General features: G+C 37.2%; 1 protein-coding gene across 1 annotated transcript in view; it reads left to right on the top strand.

Annotated features, from left to right (window-relative positions):
* Positions 1–21,149, top strand: part of Maml2 (mastermind like transcriptional coactivator 2) — a 326,229-nt gene extending 305,080 nt beyond the window's left edge. Inside the window, exons 3-5 of the mRNA XM_048795774.1 lie at positions 9,439–9,642; positions 15,232–15,343; positions 16,738–21,149. Coding sequence (XP_048651731.1) covers positions 9,439–9,642; positions 15,232–15,343; positions 16,738–17,753 — 1,332 coding nt within the window. The 3' untranslated portion in view covers positions 17,754–21,149. The remainder of the gene's footprint in view (positions 1–9,438; positions 9,643–15,231; positions 15,344–16,737) is intronic.
* Positions 21,150–21,785: the final 636 nt, after the last annotated feature.

Here is a 21,785-nt window from a genome sequence, read left to right on the forward strand (position 1 = left end):
TTGAAATGAATGCTTTTGTAGAGAGGAGTTATAGACCCTAGAGAAAAGAATAAGTCATTAATATAAACACAATTTATAGAATGGACTCAATGAAAGATAAAATTATCATGAAATACAATTTTCCAGCCTTATTTTAATTGATAGAAGCAGTGGTAATAATGCTTAGTCACTACTAAATTCAACTGACTGAGAACATCTTTGAATAGTTACTACTTATTGGTTTATTGCTGGACTGTTGTAAACTACATCCTACCCTCAGTACATGATGATCAGAAATTATACATTATTTATCCCTAAATACACAGATGATGTCCAGCAAATGTCAGATTCGCGTAAGCAGGGACGTTAATATTTATTCTGAGTTCATTGCATACCAAACAACACTATACTAAGTGCTTCATTTATTGTAGGCTATTTGTTCTTAGAAACCACCCCTGGAGGTATCATTATCCCCATACAATGTGGAAAAATGCTGAGTTGAAATTTACACCCAGGTATGTCTGATCCTAGAACTCACTTTTCATTGTTGCTGCCAACCCGCTCAAATTGCTTTTAGAACAGAGGGATATTTTGCCTATTACCTTGTTTGATTAAGCCAAGTCACCTTTGATATATTTTGCATTTTAAACACATGCATGTAAAAAAAAAGACACATTTCTTAACTTTTATCTCCTCATCCTTAAAATGTGGATAATAATCAAAAGAGAATTAGTATAGAGAGTAAATCAGATAATAAATGCCAAGCCTTCAACATATGGCCTGTCACCGTAACTTTCAAGAAATGATAACTATTAGGAATGGGACTCCTTCTGTGCACCTTCTTGCCTTGCAACAGATACATGGTCATTGTAGTTGTCCACTTCATGATCTCCATCCTCTTCCACTAGCCCTTCCTGAAATGTCCTTTGTGCCAAGGGCCCCTCCAAGGTGGCCACCCATTTCAAAAACATTGGCTTTAGCAACCAATTTCAACTTTGCCTCTTTTTCTTTGGTTTTCCAGTTGACTTTGAAAAGAGGCAGCATTTTCACCTCATATGCCTCAAAACAGGAAGTTCTGTCCCCCTTTTCTGCTTCTGCTGGAAAATGTGGATAGTTTCAAGCTGACAGTGAGGTATAGAGGATGTACTCCAGGGAATGCCATTTCATGACTTTCATAAACACTAACCTTTAATGAGTAGGGGTGGTGTTTTCAGCCTGAGGACTATGTATAGTCTGTAGATGTTTAGAGACTTTGTAAACTGCCTGAAATTGTTAGACAAAATCCCTAGTCATCTCTGTGTTTATGGGAATGAGAGGAGAGCAGAATCCACAGCTTGGTGATGTCCTCAGAAGGCACTGTGATGCATAGAAAGGTTTGAAACCACTGTTCCAGGGGCAGAAAGCTGAAGCCAACTTACGAAACAGAAAGTTCAGGTCTGCCACAAAAAGCCCTTCTAAAGTTGAAGAATTTCTCTTTTAAGACCAATTTCTCATTCCTTCCCCTGAGTTACCAAACTCTTGCCACTCCACCCTGACCCACTGACGTTTTGTTCCTGGCTGTTCTCCCACCCCAGTGCTGCTTCCTCACTCATGGAACTGGTCTCTGTGCCAACCCATAATAAGTGTCCACCCCAGAGGCTAAGAATAGATGCAGTGTCCTGGTGACTTGAAAATTAAGTAACATCTGAAGGATGAACTCTATAGTGACCACAAAACTCATTCTACTCATTTAACCAAACAGATTATAAACATACAATCAGAATTTCCTTGCTGAGCAAGTGGGAAAAAAAAGCCCTATTAGGTAGGAAGAAAAAAGCAGCTACTGTTCATAATGGCAAAGGACTAAGAAAATATGAAAGCAAATACATTCTTCTGTTTTTCCACACTCCACCTTTCAGCATCTCTATTACCTGACCCCTCACTCCTATAGATCCTATTCTATCAGACAAGCTACATACACTTCTTTCAAGCAAATTTTTTTTTTTGTTTATTTCTCTTTAATGCATCTTCTTAGATTTGGATATATGTTCTTCACATTTCAGTGTGTATGACCTTGTGCATGTCAATTCCTTAACCTTTCTGGGTAATGTGTCATCAATACATTGAAGTTGGGTAAAGGATCTCTAAATTGCTTTTCAGTCTCCTTTACCTATAGTAGCTGCAGGAATGGATGGCCATTGCAAACAGATCTCATAAGTATTTCTTATTCCCAATTTGCCGGTTACTTCCAAAAATTGCTAGGTACTTTCTATAAGGTATATGTTTTTAATTTACTATGAAAGACAAAAATATCTAGCATTCCCTGGGCAATATAGCTAAATAGAACAAGGGTCAGCTAACATTTACTGTAAAGGGCCAGATAGTAAACATCTCATGCTTTGTGAGTGATTAAGGTATCTGTCACAACTCTGTCAGCTCTGTTGTTGGAGTGTGAGACCAGCCACGGATAATATGTAAATGGGTGTGAACCTCTGTGCCCCAGTAAAATTTTATTTACCAAAAAAAGGTGGCAGGGGGATTTGGCACATCATGTCATTGTCTGCTGACCTTTGAAATAGGAGATTGGCAGACCTGGCAACCGGAGGACAGGAGTGTCTTATCCCTTCAGTCCTTCTGTTTGCAGGCTGTTTCCTGGACGGTTTCCTGATGAATTGTTTTGTTGTCATCATTATTGTTGTTGTCATTGTTGTGGTGTCAGACAAGGAATGTTCAATTATTTTAGCCACCCACAGCTACCTCACTCTCCATGCCACAAGCAAAGAAAGAAGTGAGTAGGCCTGCCAGCTTGGAGGGAAGGCAACAGTTAAGGCAGCTTGTTTCTCAGGCCAGAGATAAGTAAATGGCTTTATCAGCAGACAGCTCAGAAGATGAATAGCCTGGAGGAACAATTGAGCAGTTAGTTCCTTGAGACAGGGAAAGAAGAGGAAAAGAGGGAAAGAAAGAAGAGAGGGGGGAAAAAAAAGATTGATTGAACAGCAAACCAGTATGTGAGGTCCACTGTACAGACTTGCCCAGCTGGGTACTTTATCTTGAATTTGTTTTGCAAATTGCAGATGCCTAGCTCTGGAAGCCAAGAAAAAGAAAGGGCAGTCATCCCACGCCAAAATCTCAAATAACCCACATTATTTCATTTTTGTGGGAGGAAAAAATCATTAAATATCCAACTTCGAAATAAGTTAAAAGAAACAGACACTTTATCCAGATACCTAGAATGACACAAATATTTTTTTAAAATTTTTTAATAGTAAGAGAACAATACCTGCCCTATAACTTTGATTCCTTTGTGAAAGTTACTGTGTCACTCTTCATCCCACAAAACTGCTTTAGCAGTGAAATTGACTGAATTCAGTAAGTCCTGATGTTTCAATATACTTCAATGAAACAGTTGATGTTTTTGTTTGCTGCTTTAAGAGACGTGTAACTGCACTTCATTTTACCTTTTGGTGAAATCAGCCCTGACTGACGGATCCCTTGTATTGCCTTACAATGAAAGAAAGAGGTAATCCCAGAATTTTGTTAGTTAACATTTTTTAAAAAGATCTCACACATATTGACCATGATTTGCAGAGACATTTTGTCCAATTACGACCCAGTGGCCAGCCTCTCCTCCACTGTTTGCTACTGAGATTTACAAGATTTTCTTTATACATACCATTTCTTTAAATATTTATGCTAGAAATGTTCAATTAGATGCCAGCTGGTTAGGCTGGAGGAGTAGGATTTTTTCTTATTTTTAAAATTTCGACTTTTTTCAAAAGTTCTTCAAATTATCTTTGGTGAAATGCAATTACAGGGAGGATAAGGGTTGCCATTAAGAATTCAAATGTCCCCTAATTTTCTAGGAGGTTTAAAGATAGTTTGCAACTCATTGGGTTAAAAGTACTTCCTGTGGTGACCCATGAACAAAATGTTAAACCAACGAAGTAACAAACTTGGGAAAGGATGCTTTTGACACATTTACAATACTTTAAAACACACATGCCAAGTTATAAAATTGTTTGATTGTCTCCAGCTAAAAGGTTTAGTTATCACATAGATGATTTTCCAGATGGTCTACTAATATCTGTAACAGCATTCTGGGAAATAAATTGCCTATCATTATACAGTTACAAAACTTAAAAGTGAGCCTGGCCTGGAGGCACATGCCTGCAATCCCAACTACCCAGGAGGCTGAGGCAGGAGGATCTCAAGTTCAAGGTCAGCCTGGCCAACTTAGGAGACCCTGTCTCAAAAACAAACAAAACAAAAAGAAAAACAAACATCAAAAGCTTAGGCAAGCAGCAGCAGGCTTTTCTAGTAGTCACATACTTTGGTGCTGTGGTACATCACTGTCCACAATTCAGAGTATGACAATTTTTTTCTCCTTGGAGGTGAAAGCCTTGTAAGACCAAATTATCTTGATTTCTCTAGTACCTAACAAAATTTCTGGCACATATGTTACAGTCAGTAGATATATGTTTGTTTGTTTATTTGTTTAAGAAATGCATGGAATTCATTCTGTGCAAAGATCCGTATTTAGCATTTTCTTCACTCATATGCTATTAATAACAACAGCAAAATGCTGAAGAGTATTTCAAATAATATACCAAGAATTTTTCTGTAATATAAGAAGCTGAATGATTAGGAATGTGATAGAAAGGACTGTTGCTTTTGAATTTGAACTAGACTAGATAGACGGACAGGTTGACAATAGACAAGTTGGCGGATAGGATAGATGGATAGATGGGCAAGTGGATGAATGGACAGAGAGAGGCTTTGTCTACTGTCTGTATGGAGTTTGAATCCATAGTTATTTAGAATGTAGTGACTCCATCAAGAATATCCAGGTTCTTCTTAAATGGTAGACTAGGATGGAGATTTTTTAAAAAAATATGTACATGAATTTATTATGAGATCTTCATTACTGATTTGGGATAATTTTAAATATTTTCAGAATGAAAGAGCATAAATTAGGTAACTAAAAGCTAGTAGTGGTTTGAGACACAGTAGTGAGATGCTGATGAAAGGCCTACAACCTTAGAGACAGGGGATGCTCAAAATTGGACATTAGAGTAAGTGCAGGACCAACTGTGCAGAACCAGAGAAATGCTTAACTGAGATCTCCAACCCTTCTTGGTTGGGATGGCATTTGGAAAAATGAATTTATTCCACAAAAAGGTTCTGACTCTGAAACTCATTAAAAAATTTTGTTTGTTCCAGATTCATGAAAAGTCATGTTGGTCTGTTTGCTGCTTTATTCTCAAGGCCTAGAAGAATGCATGATGCATAGTAAATGCTCAACAAACATTAGATGAGTGAATGAATGAATAAAAGTAGAGAGAAGTTAAGAATTCTGAAGACAGGTTGATTATTAGTAGAATATAGATGTGTAATTTCATTGGTCTAGCAGTTATGGGCTGGATGAAAACAAAGATCAAGAAACTTGAACCATGTTTAAGCACTGGCATGCTACCCTATCTTAGTGACTTAAAAGGACTCTAAAAATCTCAAAATGCATGCACACTCTCTCACATTCATGTGAATCATTATAAATACATATCAAGTGTAAATTAATATTAAATCCCAGGAGAATGAGATCAAAAACCTAATTTGTAGGTAAATATTAAGTACTGCAACTTTATAGTAAAAACAGGAAAAAAAAATACACAAAATGGAACAGTCATGTGACTGTTACTTGCTGACACATCAGTATTTAACTTGAGTTTCTCTAGAAAATTGGGTTTTATTTTACATAAAAGACTACATTAATGGGAATATTATAAAGTTATCCACAATCACACACATACACTGTCATTTATAGGCTAAAGATGTGCTCTTTTTACCATGACCTTTACATGCCCTTCCAGAGAAAATGTGTTGGGGGAGAAACAGATGATTTCTGTGATCTCAAGTTCTACATGACTGAGTTTAAGGCAAAGATTGAAGCTGAACATGGAAACCAGAGCCAATGCATTGGAGCATATTTTTCTTTCAAAATATTTTATGTACTGAAGTTTGCACAACATCTTGGCAATGACAGTGAGTCTGCGAAGGAGGTGTTTTGTGTTTCACAGCTAACATAAGGGCAAAAAAATGTGATAGCAGCAAAATATTATTTTAATCATGAACTGAAAGAATGTATATAGAAGAGCACAAGGTAGGGTCCATGGGCTAGAAGCCACAGATTTAAAAATCTACAAAACTCCAAAAAGAGCATATATCTCTTATTCTTTCCTTCATACCAGTGAACCTTCACCTCATCACTAGTTTTAAATTTAGAGAACCCTTGGACTCTAGGGAAAGGAGTCCTAGAATATCTTTTAGGATTGTGAAGGAGTGAAACTAAATTTAGCACAGTCCATCTGTTTAATTAGAGTGAGAAAGAGACATAGCTACATTTTCTTGGCACACGTGAAAATCTTTTTAAAATCTTAGAGAAGGGTGGTTTCCTGATCTTTCCAGAAATCATTTTGAAGTTCACCAATTTTGCCATTGAAAACTCTGTCCACCTCTTTTCCTTCTCATGGTTTTATTTTTATTTCTAAATACTTTTTTTAAACTCTAGAAAATAGAAAACTTCCTAGAATAATTGACATTCAGCAAATTTGTCACATTCATTGATGGATGCATGAGAAACTAGACTAGGTATTAGGTGATCTGGGTCTTAATCCAAAGGTACTAGTAGGTTTCATACTACCCAGTGAAAATTATTAGGCATCACTTCTTACTATCACAACTTTGGGTGAATATATATGTATGGTGTGTGGCATATCTTATCTTGCTACGTAATTTGTAAGCTATGGATCTTAACTCTAATTGCTTACATAGACTGGAGACATAATACAAATGAAGGAGTTAGCTGGCTATAATAAATATGAAGTAGAGGAGACTATGGCCAACTAGAGATCAGAAGGGCCAACCTATGTTTAAAACATGTTGGAGACTCACCAGATCACATCTGCAGTTCAAATATACCTTATAGTATAAGTATAAGCTCTTTCACAAGGACAATGGTCTCTAAAGCATTCTGTAATATAAAAAAAATACAAAAACATGTAAATAAGCAAATTATTGATAATTAAAATTGAAGTATATAAGAAGAATTTATTTAAGATCATGTGTTATTAAGTTTTATGTTCCTGACACTCTTCTAAATTTTACCTGATTTATTTTATGTCATTAATATAATTACCTTCATTTCACAGTACTTGGTAAATGTATATTGAAAAAATAATTAGATGTTTAAAAAGAGGCCAATATAACAAAGAACATAGTGTTGGAGTCCTGAGCAGTCCTATAACACAGGTAAAAGAAGCTCACCCACAAAGACAGCCCATTTTTTAACATCTCCATGTAGGAGAATGAAGGTAATTCCCTGACTCCATCAGTGGCTCATAATCATAACCTGCAACTGAACAGAGAGCTCTCTATTTCTAATAAAGCTGATACAGACAGCTTTCAGCAGTCTGCAAGACCTGTGTCCTTTGCTTCACAAGGAAAAATCAAACAAAAACAGATTATAGCTCCTTTGTGTTGAGTAACATTAACAGTTATGAACAATTATCATTACTGAGTACTTTCTGTGTGCTAGGCATTGGATTATCAACCCTAATTCTTCCAGGAACCCCAAAGAGTTAGTACCATTACTGTTCTTATTTTACAGTTAAGGAAATGCAAGCTTACAGAGGTGAATTAACTTCTACCAGACCACACAACTAATAAATGCCACAACCAAGGAGGCCCAGTCTCCAGAGCTCATGCTTTTGTCCATTGGATGGCTGTTCAAAGAAGTCTGAAAAATCCTTTAAATTTCCCTACCTATGTTTGTCAGCCATTTTTTTTTAAACATGAAAGACTCTTTTCAAAGTCTTGTGTAAAACTCCAAATGATGTCATAGAAAAGAGCAGATTTCTATTCTGGTTGAAATAGAGTGTGGAAGGCCAACCCCTGCCTCATATATATTCCCTCTCAGCTTGATTTCTTCTACCACCAATCTTTACACTTCTCTGACTTGCCTCTTTCTCCCTATCACAGGCTTTGCTTCCCTCTCCTTGGTCTGCATGGACTCAAAGGCTCTACCCTCAGTCCTCCATGTATTTCCCCTTCTACTTGCCCTCCAAGACATTCAATTCAAAGATCTTCCTCTACTACCATTCTGTTAGTGATTCTCAAGAGCTGTCTTCATGTCCATATTCCTAGTGGTCTGTAGGCACACAAAATCTTTTCCAAGGGCCATGGTGGATTTAACACTGAAAGAACTGACTGGTTATGGGGATATATATGTATTAGAGGCTGACTCCTTCAGAGCCTCAGAAGATGTCCTCCAGAGATGGCTTTGATTATTTTGAACAAACTGGTGAGAAGGATCTCCCCACCCTGTTCCTGCTGTTTGATTTTTCTTCCCAACACATTCCCTTCCACTGTTGAACCTAAGGGTACTCAGCCCTGAGGAAAGAACAGATTGGTTGGTGCAGGCAAGCCAGGGCATCTGCATTATAATCTGATTCTCAAATGGTTATCATCAAAGTCTGGGGATCTTTGTGTTTATATAATCTAAAGTGTGCTTCCATAATTTCTCATCTTTATATACATAAGTGTATTAACCCTTACTTAGGTGACAAATTCTCAAAGGTCAGAACTATGTTTTCTAGTCTTTTTTACCCAGTAGCTCAATCCTAAACACATCATTGGGAATTCATGAGAATACTTGATGGGGTTTGGCTTTCTGCCCTGTAGGGTCCTGAGCTGTCAGTGCCTACGCACTGGAAAATTCTTCAAATTAGAATGGCAATTCACCAACATCCATCTTATTTGATATGCAATGTGAGTTTTTAATCAATATTTTCTTATCTTCAGTAGGTTAGGTGTTCTACTGGATAATGCTGTGAGATTACTGAGTTATTGATGAGGGAGTGAAATTAACAAGTGTCTTATAAGTGAAATCTTTCCAGGTTTCAAAGTGTTTGAAAAACAGAAGTTCATAGGCCTTCCTGCCCTCGTGTCATAGAAAGCTGGGCAAGGAAGAATGCCGTCTGTCCAAAATGGTCATTAAATTGTTAAATACATGACTTGGAACATCATTTTGATCTCTGGATCAGCAATAATACATGCCTCTAGGGAAAAGGACGTACTTTTTACTCTGTGGTGTTTGTTCCTGAGAAATTGAAAGGCTTGCCATATGTTTTATAGTACTTTTTTTTTTCTTTGAGGTTCTACAAACACTTTCTGGAATGTGGAGTCTGCAGCATCAGAGTCACATGGGAGCTGATCCAGGGTCCTGATGTCATTAACCTACCTGCTTTGGTTGTTGTGATATGCAGTTATGTCTACATTTCAAAAAAAATTCTCTGATCTCCAACCCATTAAGCATGGTCAATCTTTAACAGGATGAAAAATGTTTGGAATCTAAGCTTGTGATCTTTGTGCTACATTTTTCTTCTTTTAATTCACGGTAGCTTCCCCCTCCTTTCTCTTCTTTAGGATCAACACTCTGTGGTAGGCCAGAACACAGGCCCAAGTCCAAGTCCCAACCCCTGCTCAAATCCAAACACTGGAAGTGGTTACATGAACTCCCAGCAGTCACTGTTGAATCAGCAATTGATGGGAAAGAAACAGACTCTACAGAGGCAGATCATGGAGCAGAAACAGCAGCTTCTCCTCCAGCAGCAGATGCTAGTTGATGCGGTAAAAATTTTTTGCTAACTTCTAACGCACATACTTGTTGGTTCAAGAGAAGGAGGTCATTCTCTTCCATTTCTATTTGTTGCCCTTTTCTCTGTGCTGACTTCTGTAACAGCGACAGGGTGTCCTGGCTGTAAGGGAGGCTAACTATATATGTTTAAAGCATTGCAGGAAAAAAAACAAAACAAAACAAAAAAAACTTGACTTTCCAGCTGCTGGACACTTGGAATGCACAGCACCTTGGCTCGCTCGCCCTGCCTGGCACAGGAATGCCTAGAATGACTAACATGGGCATTTGAATCAAGCAAAAGAAACCACTGTTGTTCCCCAGCCCCAAGGGGCAGAAATAGTGAATAGAATTTTAATGAACTCATATCCAAACTGATTTTAGAGATAAACGAGTTTTAAAAGCAGTTTAAAAATTCAACATGAAGTTTCAAAACTAAGATCTGGCTTTTAAAACACAGAATCTCAGAATGGAAGATGATTTTTTAAGAAAATTAAAAGTATATTTCCTATTTTTGCCCCACTTGTATGACCTTTTAAGAAAGGCAAAGTCGTGTTTCTCAAACACTACCTAAGCATAAATCCAACTTCAATATTTATCTGTTTATCCCTCTGTATCCTCAGATATAAATATAAAATATCTGATCTGATTCCTTCCTCCCTGTCAAAAACACAGCCCCATCTATAATAGTTTTCATTCTTTGCCTTCAAACTGTTTGACCAAATGAAATAAGAAAGGGACAAAATTATACATTTCCAGAATAACAGAATTAAGATAGAAAGAAAAAAGAAAAATAAGGGATGGAGATATAACTCAGCAGTTGAGTACTTGCTTAGAGTATGTGAGGCAATGAATTCAATCCCCAGCACAGCAAAAAAAGAAAAGAGAAAAAATTGCATCAAATAACTTTATATTCAAGGAGCTTTGTAGCAAGAATCAGAAATGCAGAGTGTTGTAAATACCATAATTATTCAGTAAATATTAATTTAAGCGAAGAAACAACAATAAAGAAGAAAGATCCTTTCTGCTCCCAGAAAAGCTTATAGCCCACTGGGATGTCAAATAAATAGGCCATTGGAATCCAGGGATCAAATCCTATGCTGTAAAAACTACTAGAAATGGTTTCTGAGAGGAAGTTATATCTACTGAAGGTCTGAAGGTACAGTGGGAGAAGGGAGGAAGACTGGGGAGTTGTGCCAGCCCAAAGAAACAGCATATTCAAAGATCCAGAGACAATAAAGGACAATGCATAATACATTGTATATAATGTGCACAAAGGTAGGGAAGTGATGGGCAAGAAAGCCAGAGGACAGAGCTTGATAAACCATAATTTACATTGTCTGAAAAATAATGGAGAGGATTTTAAGGACTTAAAACAAGAAGTACTATATTCAGTTTTGCATTATAGCTAAGGTATAGACATAGTAAGAGAAAATGTAATGGAGATAAAGATTAATTCAGCCTAGGAAAATTGAAGATAATCTCCCAGAGAAGATAAATTTTGACTTTGACTTAGAAAGACTGTAGCATTCTGCCAGAGAGTAGGGTCTCCCATGCCACATGGAGGGTGGACCAAGGAAGAAAAGGTAGAGCCTGGTTATATATTTGTTGTTTAAAACTACATTATGAAAGATGTAATGTATAATGAAAAGTATAAATAATAATATTACAATCACATAAGTTTTTTAAAGAATGATAAATGGAATAAGTTGGAAGTCCAGAACATATCAGAAGAAATAATGAGAAATAAATTTATTTGATGATGAATAAGGAGTAGTAAGAAATAAATTTACATTATATGACCTTGAGTACTACCCTGATATATAAGGTATAGGAGAGCCACTGCCTGGATCACAAAGTGATTCCATTGGTTTTTTCCTACAAATTCTAGTTTTGAAAACTCCAGTCTTCCCATCTGTTTTCTTCCCTTCCTCCTTTTCTTTTATCCTTATAAACTAAAGAGCTTAGAAACAAAAGGCAGGAGAAAAGAAAATATTCCATCTAAAATTGAGTTCATTGCAACATAGGTATGCTTTTATTATTCCCATCAATACTACTAATCTGATGACATGCAGTGGTTGGATTTCTGGATTTTCATCTCTGACTCAAAGACAAGAAAGTGGCATACACATTCCATGAGGATCTAGTCTGGCCCTGGCCTCTCACCAAGCCCCTGTTGAGTCACACTGGGACAGGTGCAAAGGGCAGTGGCATAAGCTGTGGGAGATGCATGAGAATGAGGCTGCACTTTTTGTGATTTTTATAAACCATTCACTTTCTCTTTGTTTGAACACCATTGAGGGTGCCTATGCTTTTTAGCATATCCAGGAAGAAACAGTCTTTGATACCACTTTACATTAGCATATGCTTTGTAGTCCTTTGCAGTCAGTTGGCAAGACCAGATAGACACCTAAATTGAGACATTTTCTCATGAAAGTCTGTTACTCTCTATTCTCCCACCAATGAAGCACAAAGAAATGAGCAATTCCTGTTGCAATGAACATCATCATTACTGACACGTATTGTACACCTACTGTGTGCCAGATACCATGCTGAATTTTTACAGAATTAAAGGATTATCCTTAAAATAGGAGTATGAGGAAGGTCCTATAATTATACAGATCTCACATTTTTACAGATGAGGAGACTAAAGCAAGACAGATATGTACATGTATGAATGATTTATATCTTAGGGTTTTGGATAAAAGAAAGTGGCTTGTCCTGAGAATTAACTGATAAACTAAATTTCATATTACACGGTAGTAACTTCAGGGATGGCCTGTGAAGGATGGGAATGTCATTCTCTTGTAAAATGTAGCTATCTCCATACAGCATTAGAATCTAGGCTTCATTATCCTTCCGCCCAAAGCAAAGGCATGGCAGTTCTTGGTAATATCTGTGCACAAGGCCATTAGGTCTACCTTATTTGTGGGAAGGTAGTTTAAGGAACTCAAGTTTCAGAGAGGTGTATGTTAACCCTTTGAACAACAACAATTGAGCCCTGGGAGTAAAAGAAAGATTTTGGGGAACACATCAAAAATAAAACTAAATCCAGGTTGAAACCTAGTCTACTGTGGAAAATCAAGGGCCCAATTCCCCCTCTCTCTCTCACACACACACATGCACACACGTATGCACATATGTCCTCTCATCCTTAGTAGAAACACCTAAGTCTGTAAGAAAGATGCTTTTTGGAAAGGAGAAAAATTCAGAACGTCCTATGCTTGGCTTAAAATTCAAAACTGTCAGTTTACACAATAGTTTACAACGGGGATCCTTGCACATTGCCACATTTGGGTTGTGGAACATCTCAAGCTGTTTTTTTTTTTTTTTTTTAAACATTTAGGTTTTGGGCAAAACCAGAAAAGAGTTTCACCAACCACTTTTCCCCTTAATTTGTAAACCCGTGCTTAAATAAAATGTAATCCATATGTTTCTGATTCATTTACACTTAGCTCATCAGATTTGTGTTTTAAATGAGTTACTTGATGTCCAAAAAACACTGTCTTTCAAGTTTCCTTCTTAGAAACAAGAAATGATTTGTTGTTGTCTTAAGGCCCTTTCCCTCACTTTATAGTAGATGTTTTCTACTCAGAAGGTTTGGGATTTGAAGGGAAACTGAGAAGCCCATGGTTGAAGTGAGTTCTAATTAGGCAGAGCACATTTGGCTTCCAGTTAATTGACTCATCTATTACAAGGGTTGTTTTTTTTTCCTATTTATTAACTTTTCTGTAATTACAGTGTTCTGTTCTACCTATGCCAATTATTTTTATCTCTAAACATGGAGGTTGCTTTGGAATATATACAAAAGCTGTGAAGCAATTCCAAAAGTTTCCTGATCCATGCTAAGAAAGAAAAAAAGCAGCCCTTGAGGTCCGGAACTGAAATGACATTCAGAGCCAAGTTATTTTGTTCTCTGTTGAACATAAACAATCTTACAAAATATCAACCTCAGACAGTTACTCTGATACCATGATAAAGTGAGACAAAATAAGGCTACTTCATAATTTTGTCCAAAAACAGGCACAAACAAGGTCATTGTGTGACCCACAAAATGCCACACATCTGCCTCGTTTGCTAAATAAATACTTCTTTACTCAGTCATACAGTCAATGTCATTTTCTGACAGCTTTCAATCCAGAAAAAAAAAAATTCCCTCTTACTTAGACCCTCCCTAAATCACCCAAAGTCCAAATCGTGTGGTGGGCTCTTTCCAACATGTGCTCCTACTGAGACACCCCCATGGTTCTCCAGGATGTATGTTCTCCCTTGCTGGAATGAAGTAACAAACCCAATAGGTTTATTCCTGGTTGTCTTTGACTGAAGGCACTGACAATCTAAATAAGTCAAGTAATATTTATATCTCTTTACCTCCTATGTTAGTCAGCTTTGACAAAGCTGTCACCAAATACCTGTCGAGAGCACTTAAAGGAGGTTCCAGAGGTTTAGTTGATAGTCGGCTGAGTCCATTGCTCTAGGGCCAAGGTGAGGCAGAACGTTTTTGCAGAAGGGTGTGGCAAAGTAGTGCTTCTCACTTTATGGCAGCCAGGAAATGGAGGGGGTGCAGCTATAGGGAAAGTGAACCCTTCTAGGACACCTCCCTAGTGACCCATTTCACCTAGTGACCCACCTACACCCATGACCCAACTGCCTACAGTTACCACTGGGTCAGTCCTTTCAAACTAGGATGGATTGATTAGGTTAGAGCTCCCATTGCCATTTTACCACCCAATATTGGTGCATTAACACAGGAGCTTTGGGGGGACACCTCAATGCAAACCATAACATGTCCCAAACTCACCTATTCTTAAGATCTATAAGTGGCTGGTCCCAGAAGAAAGAATAGAAGGGAGTTTGACAAAATTCTATGCTATTAGAATGGGGCACTGATAACCAGAATATCAAGGAATTCTTGTATTTTTATATGGTAGGAAAAAGTCTCAAGTTTTTGACTCAGGATTTGGTCTCTCTTGTATACTATGTGACTATGAGCAAGTTACTTAGTCTAACAAAGCTTCCATTTTCTTTCTCTTTTTTTTTTTTAGCAAGAGTAATCATACTTACCTTGGAAGATTAATTATGAGGGGTCAAAAGAGGGCATATAGTGCCTAATATTTCTTCCTCTTTTGGGTTACCAGATTTGACAAATAAAAAAACAGAATTCCATGGTGTTCAGTATTTTATCTGGCAATGCTACTCAGGTTTTCCAAACTCGTGGCACCTGAGTCATACATAGATATAAAAACATATCAGGCATGCTACAACATAAAACTAGAAATGTTGTCTCAAAACTCACTGAACTTTAGTTCTTACTGAAAACTAATTGCAAAATAAAGGAAATGAGAGTAGTTACTATACCCAAAACGCATGTTGTATGTTATGGAGAAAAAATGACATTTCCATGCAGAAAGTTTATTGAAATTGAAAAGATTTGTCTCTGAATTAGCACTACTAAATAAGGCCATACTTTATAATTTTCGACTACAAAATTGTTCCTGTATTCTTACTTTTTTCAATAGCACATAAATTTCATAAGTGAAAAAGTAATGATACAAATTAACATGTTTTCTTTTTGTGTTTTCAAGGAGAAAATGGCTCCACAAGATCAGATAAACCGACATTTGACAAGGCCACCCCCAGATTACAAAGACCAAAGAAGAAATGTTGGCAATCTGCAAACAGCTGCTCAGTATTCTGGTAAGTATTTTTTTAAAAATAGTAAAAATCATAACTGTGAAAAGAAGAAAACTGTTCAGTTTTGTTGTGACAAACAAAGGTGCAATTTATGCACTCGAGAGGGAGAAATAAAAAATGTCCACATGCTTCTGCCCTTTTCAGTGCTTTATTCACTCAAATCACTCAATACAATTCCACTCTATAGGTACTTTTTAAAAATTTTTTTTAGTCATAGTTGGACATAATACCTTTATTTTATTTGTTTATTTTTATGTGGTGCTGAGGATTGAACCCAGCTTGTCTCATATGCTAGGTGAGCGCTCTACTGCTGAGCCACAGCGCCAGACCCTCTATAGGTTCTTAATCAAGAAAATGACTATCGTTAATGCTGGGCACTCCAATAGACATAATCAATTCAAAGCAAACAATTCTAAGTTAACTCTAAGCACTGCAAATATCCTTAATCATGACAGACCTATTACAGACATTCCCTCTGCATGCTAAGCTCAAGTGCCAGATCTAAAGTCTCAAGTCTTAGACCTTAAGTCCAGCAGATGCACGCTCACTCAGACCGTAGTGATCAGGTCAGGAAGCGATGGAGACTTGCCGGCTGAGGAGAGGGTCCTAAGAAGAAGTTGCTGTTCTCACCAAGGTCAAGATGAGGCTGTAGAGTTTGAGAGTGATAAGGATGATGCAGAGGATCAGGCAAATGATGAGAAGAGTTGGGATGTTAGTCTAGGTCCTCATCAGGCTCTCTGGCATGTGGGCATCAGTGTCAGCTGGTTGATTCATTTGCTCCATCATTTATGCTAAATGTTGAGGTTTCTACTCATCCTTTCAATCCCTATCAGCTGTTACCAGGTCTCTCAGTGATGTCTTTCATTCTGGGGTCAGGACATCTGGTCTGCTTGTTTCCACCCTGATCTCTTGCCTCTGCCTTTATCAGGGTGAAGGCAAATGACAATGACTTAACTCTGAGTTTTATCAGGGTTGTGGAAAGTACTTATTTTATCAAGCTATGCCCAAGGACAATATTGGAGGGCTTCATAGGCTTGGCTAGTGGGGACTGCAGTTTTATTTTAAAATGTAGTTACTTAGGCTAAGGCCTTCTTAGTTTAGGGCCATCCTTACAAGTTTTCACTATCTTCTCCTTTCCCCGCTATCTTTAAGAGAAAGCCATTCTATTTTAGTGCTCTTTCTATAATGCGTAAACTCTGAACTAAGGAGTGACTCAGGGTGATGTTTCTCCTCAAAGGTGTCTTATTCTTTTTACATAATATGTTCAATGATTATTTATCTTAAATTGTTCTTGCATCTAAAATCAGTTTCAGAGGCGGTAAGGTCTTGCAAATTGCTTATAAAGAAGGAGATAATATCCCCGTTATGAGTGGATCTAATTCTCTTCTCTTTCTTAGGTGGCTCATCGACGGTGAGTTTGAACTCTAACCAGGCTTTGACAAACCCAGTTTCAACACACACAATTTTAACTCCCAATTCCAGCCTCATGTCTACTGCTCATGGAACAAGAATGCCATCATTATCCACAGCAGTTCAGAACATTGGGATGTACGGAAATCTGCCTTGTAATCAGCCTGGCACATATAGTGTCCCTTCAGGAATGAGTCAAATGACCCAACAGAGAAATCCAAATCAACTTATAGCCAATCAAAACAACCCTCTGATGTCACGGTCATCTACCTTAGGGCCAAATAACAATAGCAATGTGGCCACTTTTGGAGCTGGATCTGTTAGCAATTCACAACAACTGAGACCAAATTTAACCCACAATATGGCAAGCATGCCAACCCAGAGAACATCCAATGTTATGATCACATCCAACACAACAGCACCAAACTGGGCCTCTCAAGAAGCAACAACCAAACAGCAGGAAGCTCTGAAGTCCACAGGAGTCCGCTTCCCTACAGGAACGCCTGCCGCCTATACTCCAAACCAGTCACTGCAGCAGGCAGTGGGCAGCCAGCAATTCTCCCAGAGAGCAGTGGCTCCTCCTAACCAGTTAACACCAGCTGTGCAAATGAGACCCATGAACCAAATGAACCAAGCATTAAATGGACAAACCATGGGTCCACTCAGGGGTCTGAATCTCAGACCCAATCAGCTAAGCACACAGATTTTGTCTAATTTGAACCAGTCAGGGACAGGGTTGAATCAGTCAAGGACAGGTATAAACCAGCCACCATCCCTGACACCCAACACTTTTCCTTCATCCAACCAAAGTTCCAGGGCTTTTCAAGGAACTGACCATGGCAGTGACTTAGCTTTTGACTTCCTCGGCCCACAGACTGATAACATGGGTCCAGCCCTCAACAGTGATGCTGATTTCATTGATTCGTTATTGAAGACAGAGCCTGGCAATGATGACTGGATGAAAGACATCAATCTTGATGAAATCTTGGGGAACAACTCCTGAAGGAGAAAGGGCAGACAGTTCACAAACTCAAAGCACTAACGGCAGAATTTTACAAGGATGCTGTAAAGGCCAAACTTTTGACTTCCACATGGATTACATGAAGATACTGTGGCTTAAAAACAGAGACTAGCTGTAGTGAACATATTGGTCCAAATTCTTTTTTAAAATCTGAAACCTGAAAGTAAAACATTGGGATCTCTTTTCCCCATCCGAACTCCAGGACATATTTGCCAATTTATCCAAACAGAACTGTGATGTTAATGTGTAATTAATTGTGTAAAATAGACATCCCAAGCTCTTTTTCTCCCTGAAAGAAAAGTAATAGAATTTGTAGCTTGTTTCAACCCTGTGTCACGGGGAGGTACTAGTTCCAAGCAACAAGCAACAGATTCCTTATTTTACTCTCATGGATATGTGTGGTTTAATTTTCCACTGTCTTTTCATTTAATTTTCCTAAAGCTTTCAGGATAGATTGAAATGATTTGTTTGGAGTAACTGAACGATGTTCTAGGTGAGGGGAAGCCAGAATCTAGAAAACATCCAGCTGATGATAGAATTTCTTCCCTAGATTTGGTCCTCATTTTTGCAATTCTCCCACATATTCTATACTTCAGTGGGATGTTGTATCTAGTAATGAAATAAGAATGAAGGGCTGCATAACTCGATGTTGGCTTCCACAACCATCTGAATCCATCCCCTACCAAGTTTTAGATACAAATAAGACTTGTCCTAATCACACTGAAATACTGGTGCACACCTGTCTGTATCAGATTTCATTTTTTAAAAAACCGACACTGGACTTGCCATAAGGAGATTTATTTGGCCAGAAGTAGCCTGAGGTATTATTTATTATGATTGATTCTTACTGGTTTGTTCCTGAGGTGAGTGAAATTGAGCCTGTCTTCCATACTAATTTTGATGACTAGAGAATGGTTTGTAAGAAAAGGAAGTTGGAAATAAAAACTAAGATTAGAAAGTATTGAGTTTTAATTGGAGGTAAAAGAAACAGAAGTAGCAGGTAGGAATGGGTACAAATCTACTTCATAGAGTTTAGAGGAAAGCATAATTGGAAGAGAAAACATTATTTTAATTGGGGTGAATAGCTAAATAAGATGTAGTATGTTAGTTGTGGCCTATTCATTCTTCTGTCCCTGATGTGATAATTCCTTGCCACATTCTATGGGCCCTTCATATCTAAGTTTTATCCCACAGGGCTGAGTACTATATCAAAGTTTTTATTGAGTAATTTGATCTCAGTACCCATATACAGATGTGCTAAAAGTGGGGAAGATGTGCAGATTTGGGAAGGATGCAAAATATACTAATTACAGAGGAGCAAAGGTTATTGTCAGCCTTTTAGTTATACATTCATATTTAAGTATCAAATGTACTTTAATTGAAGTCATTTAAAAACCAAGTCTTTAAATATCTGTTCAAAAAAGAACACACTTTTTTAAATGGGTCCTGCCATACTGCCCAGGCTGGCCTTGAACTTGCGATCCTCCTGCCTCATTCTCCCAAGTAGCTGGGATTACGGGTGTGCACCACCATGGCATTGAAAGAACACATTTTGAAAGTTCTGCAAAGCCCTCTCCCAGTCTTTAAAAACGTCTAGAGGCAACCTCCTTCCTTTATAGAATACCAACATCACTGGCTCAGATTTTCTGTGCTAATTTGTAAATATAAATAAATGATTTGTTTTGTAAACTTTTGTAAAGAATATTTTGGTAGAAATACTTAAAACATATACTTTGGGTTATATTTATACATATGTGAAATAAATATACTATCAAAAGGTTATATTTTATACAAAAAGTAAATTGTTACCTTTTGTATGCTAATATACAAAGTTTTGTACAATAATATGGTTTATTTTTAGCTCTACATTTAAACCATAGGTGGTCAAGTGGGAACCTTTGAAAATTATCGAGAGGCTTGTTAGACAAACTTATATTCTGAAACCTTAATAAGAAAGCATTCCAGGTTTCAATTCTTTCCTTTTTTTCTGCTCTCAAATTCTTTATTAAACCCATAGTTCTTGCGTCTTATTTGATTACTCTACTGTGCACATTGTATTCGTCCTTGTTGCATGTGGTCTACTGTGTGTTTTCTCATTTTATAAAACAGTGTTTCTCCATGCAAAAAGAAAGGAAAAATAATGTACATATGAACGCTTTTATTTCATTGTTCCTCCATGTTTCTGTATATATCTGCCAGTACTTCCCAGTTACACTCTGTGATTCAGTTTATTTTTACCCTAACATAAATAGTATGTTTTGTAGTAGCTATCAAATTTAAGAGATAAAGCAATCAGAATGTTTGGATTTTCTTCTATCTTAATGTGAATTTCATAATTAATGTCTATTTATTCAGCTATTCATTAAAATACAGGATTCTTTGGAACAAATGGTGTAATCTATAGTTTCTGTTTGTTGGCAGCCTATTACCAAAGATGATGCAATTTTCCTGAAAGCTGAGATAATGACAATTTGATAGACATATTTAGTGAGAACCTTAGGATTTACAACTTAAGAGCTGTTGGAATACAATCTTCCATTTGTAGAAATACCAGACTACTTAATTGTTGGCATTGTTTATCATTTTGATATATTATACAAGCAGTAGAAGTAATTTTTCATCCTTTTTTCAAGTTCAAAGACTAGAAAGCAATTTAAGCAAATAATTCATTCTTGGTTTTGTGTTAAGCCCTGAAAATAAATAACTCTGCTCTAAATGAATGCACTAATATTACCTGCATTACTGTAACTTAACCCATAACTGTAAAGATTTCTACTTGTAAAGTAAATATTTGTATTGTATGTAATTCCATGTGTAAAAAATAGTTTTAAAAAATTCAGAGGTGGTTTTCTTGTATGAAGTCATACTTTCCATTCACCAATGATATTGTTACTACATCCCAGAAAGTTCTGAGAACTATTAATAGTAATGGATACTTACGGTCAAATTTATTCTGTAGGAAGCTTTTAGTACTAGCTAAATGCTGAGTTATGTCATTTTAATGTTCTTTAATTCACTTAGAAAGTTTGTATTAAAATTTTATCTGCACAGCACCTATTAATTACTGCCTAATTCTCAGGCATTGTGGGCATTTATCTGACTTGCTTTGTGGCATTTGGTCAGACTGGGCTGAGGGAACATAGGGCCCCCAAACCACAGCCTGCCTGAGCACCTTTACTCAGCCCTTCTTGAGAAGCAAGGAGGCTGAGAGAAATCTGGGCCTCTAGGAAAAGAAGAACCTTTCTGCATTCTCTTGCCCCACTGTTGTATATGTTGGTAGGGTTCCATTGTCCCTTTCCCTTCTGCCAAAATATGTATGCAATTCTCTGTTTTACTAGCATTATTAATGGAATAATAATAAAATTGATATTTTATATACTCCTTGTCCCAAAGAACTTGAAAGATTGGATAGCAAACACATAAAGCCAACACCAACAAAGATAAGCATTATACACCACACATAAAGAGAAAGGAGTATGTAATTCCCAAATTATCTCTGAACCCCAATATGTAGCCAGGGAAAGAATTTGAGAAAGGTGATGGGAGAATAAATGTTAGTAAAAAAGAGAGAACAGCTCAAACTCCTTCTGCACTATGGTTGCTAAAGGAAGTTCAATTTTTAATTCTTTTATCCACAATTTCCATTTTTTATTTCCATAAGTGTTTTCTCAGGGTTTTTTTTTTTAATCACTCCAAAAAAGGAGGTTTGGGGCTGAACTATCTACATTCCTTTCCAACTCTAGAACTCTGTAATATTTTTCCCCAAAATTAAGTTAAAAAGTTAACTGAAAAGACTCAACAGCATCCTGTTTAAAAATTTAAAAAGGTATTAGACACTTAATATTTCAAAAGCTTCCACTTTGTTGGTGAACTTTATTTAACAAAAAAATGCCATCTCCTTTAAGTTAAAACCATAAATAAGATTTGTAAGTGGTCAGAACTGGACTCCTAACAAGTAGAAAGGTAGTAATGCAGATGCCTGCTGCCTAACATCAAGCCCTGAAGATCACAAAG

Source organism: Marmota marmota, unplaced genomic scaffold (assembly GCF_001458135.2).
Source record: "Marmota marmota marmota unplaced genomic scaffold, marMar, whole genome shotgun sequence".
In the NCBI taxonomy this organism is placed as follows: domain Eukaryota; kingdom Metazoa; phylum Chordata; class Mammalia; order Rodentia; family Sciuridae; genus Marmota; species Marmota marmota.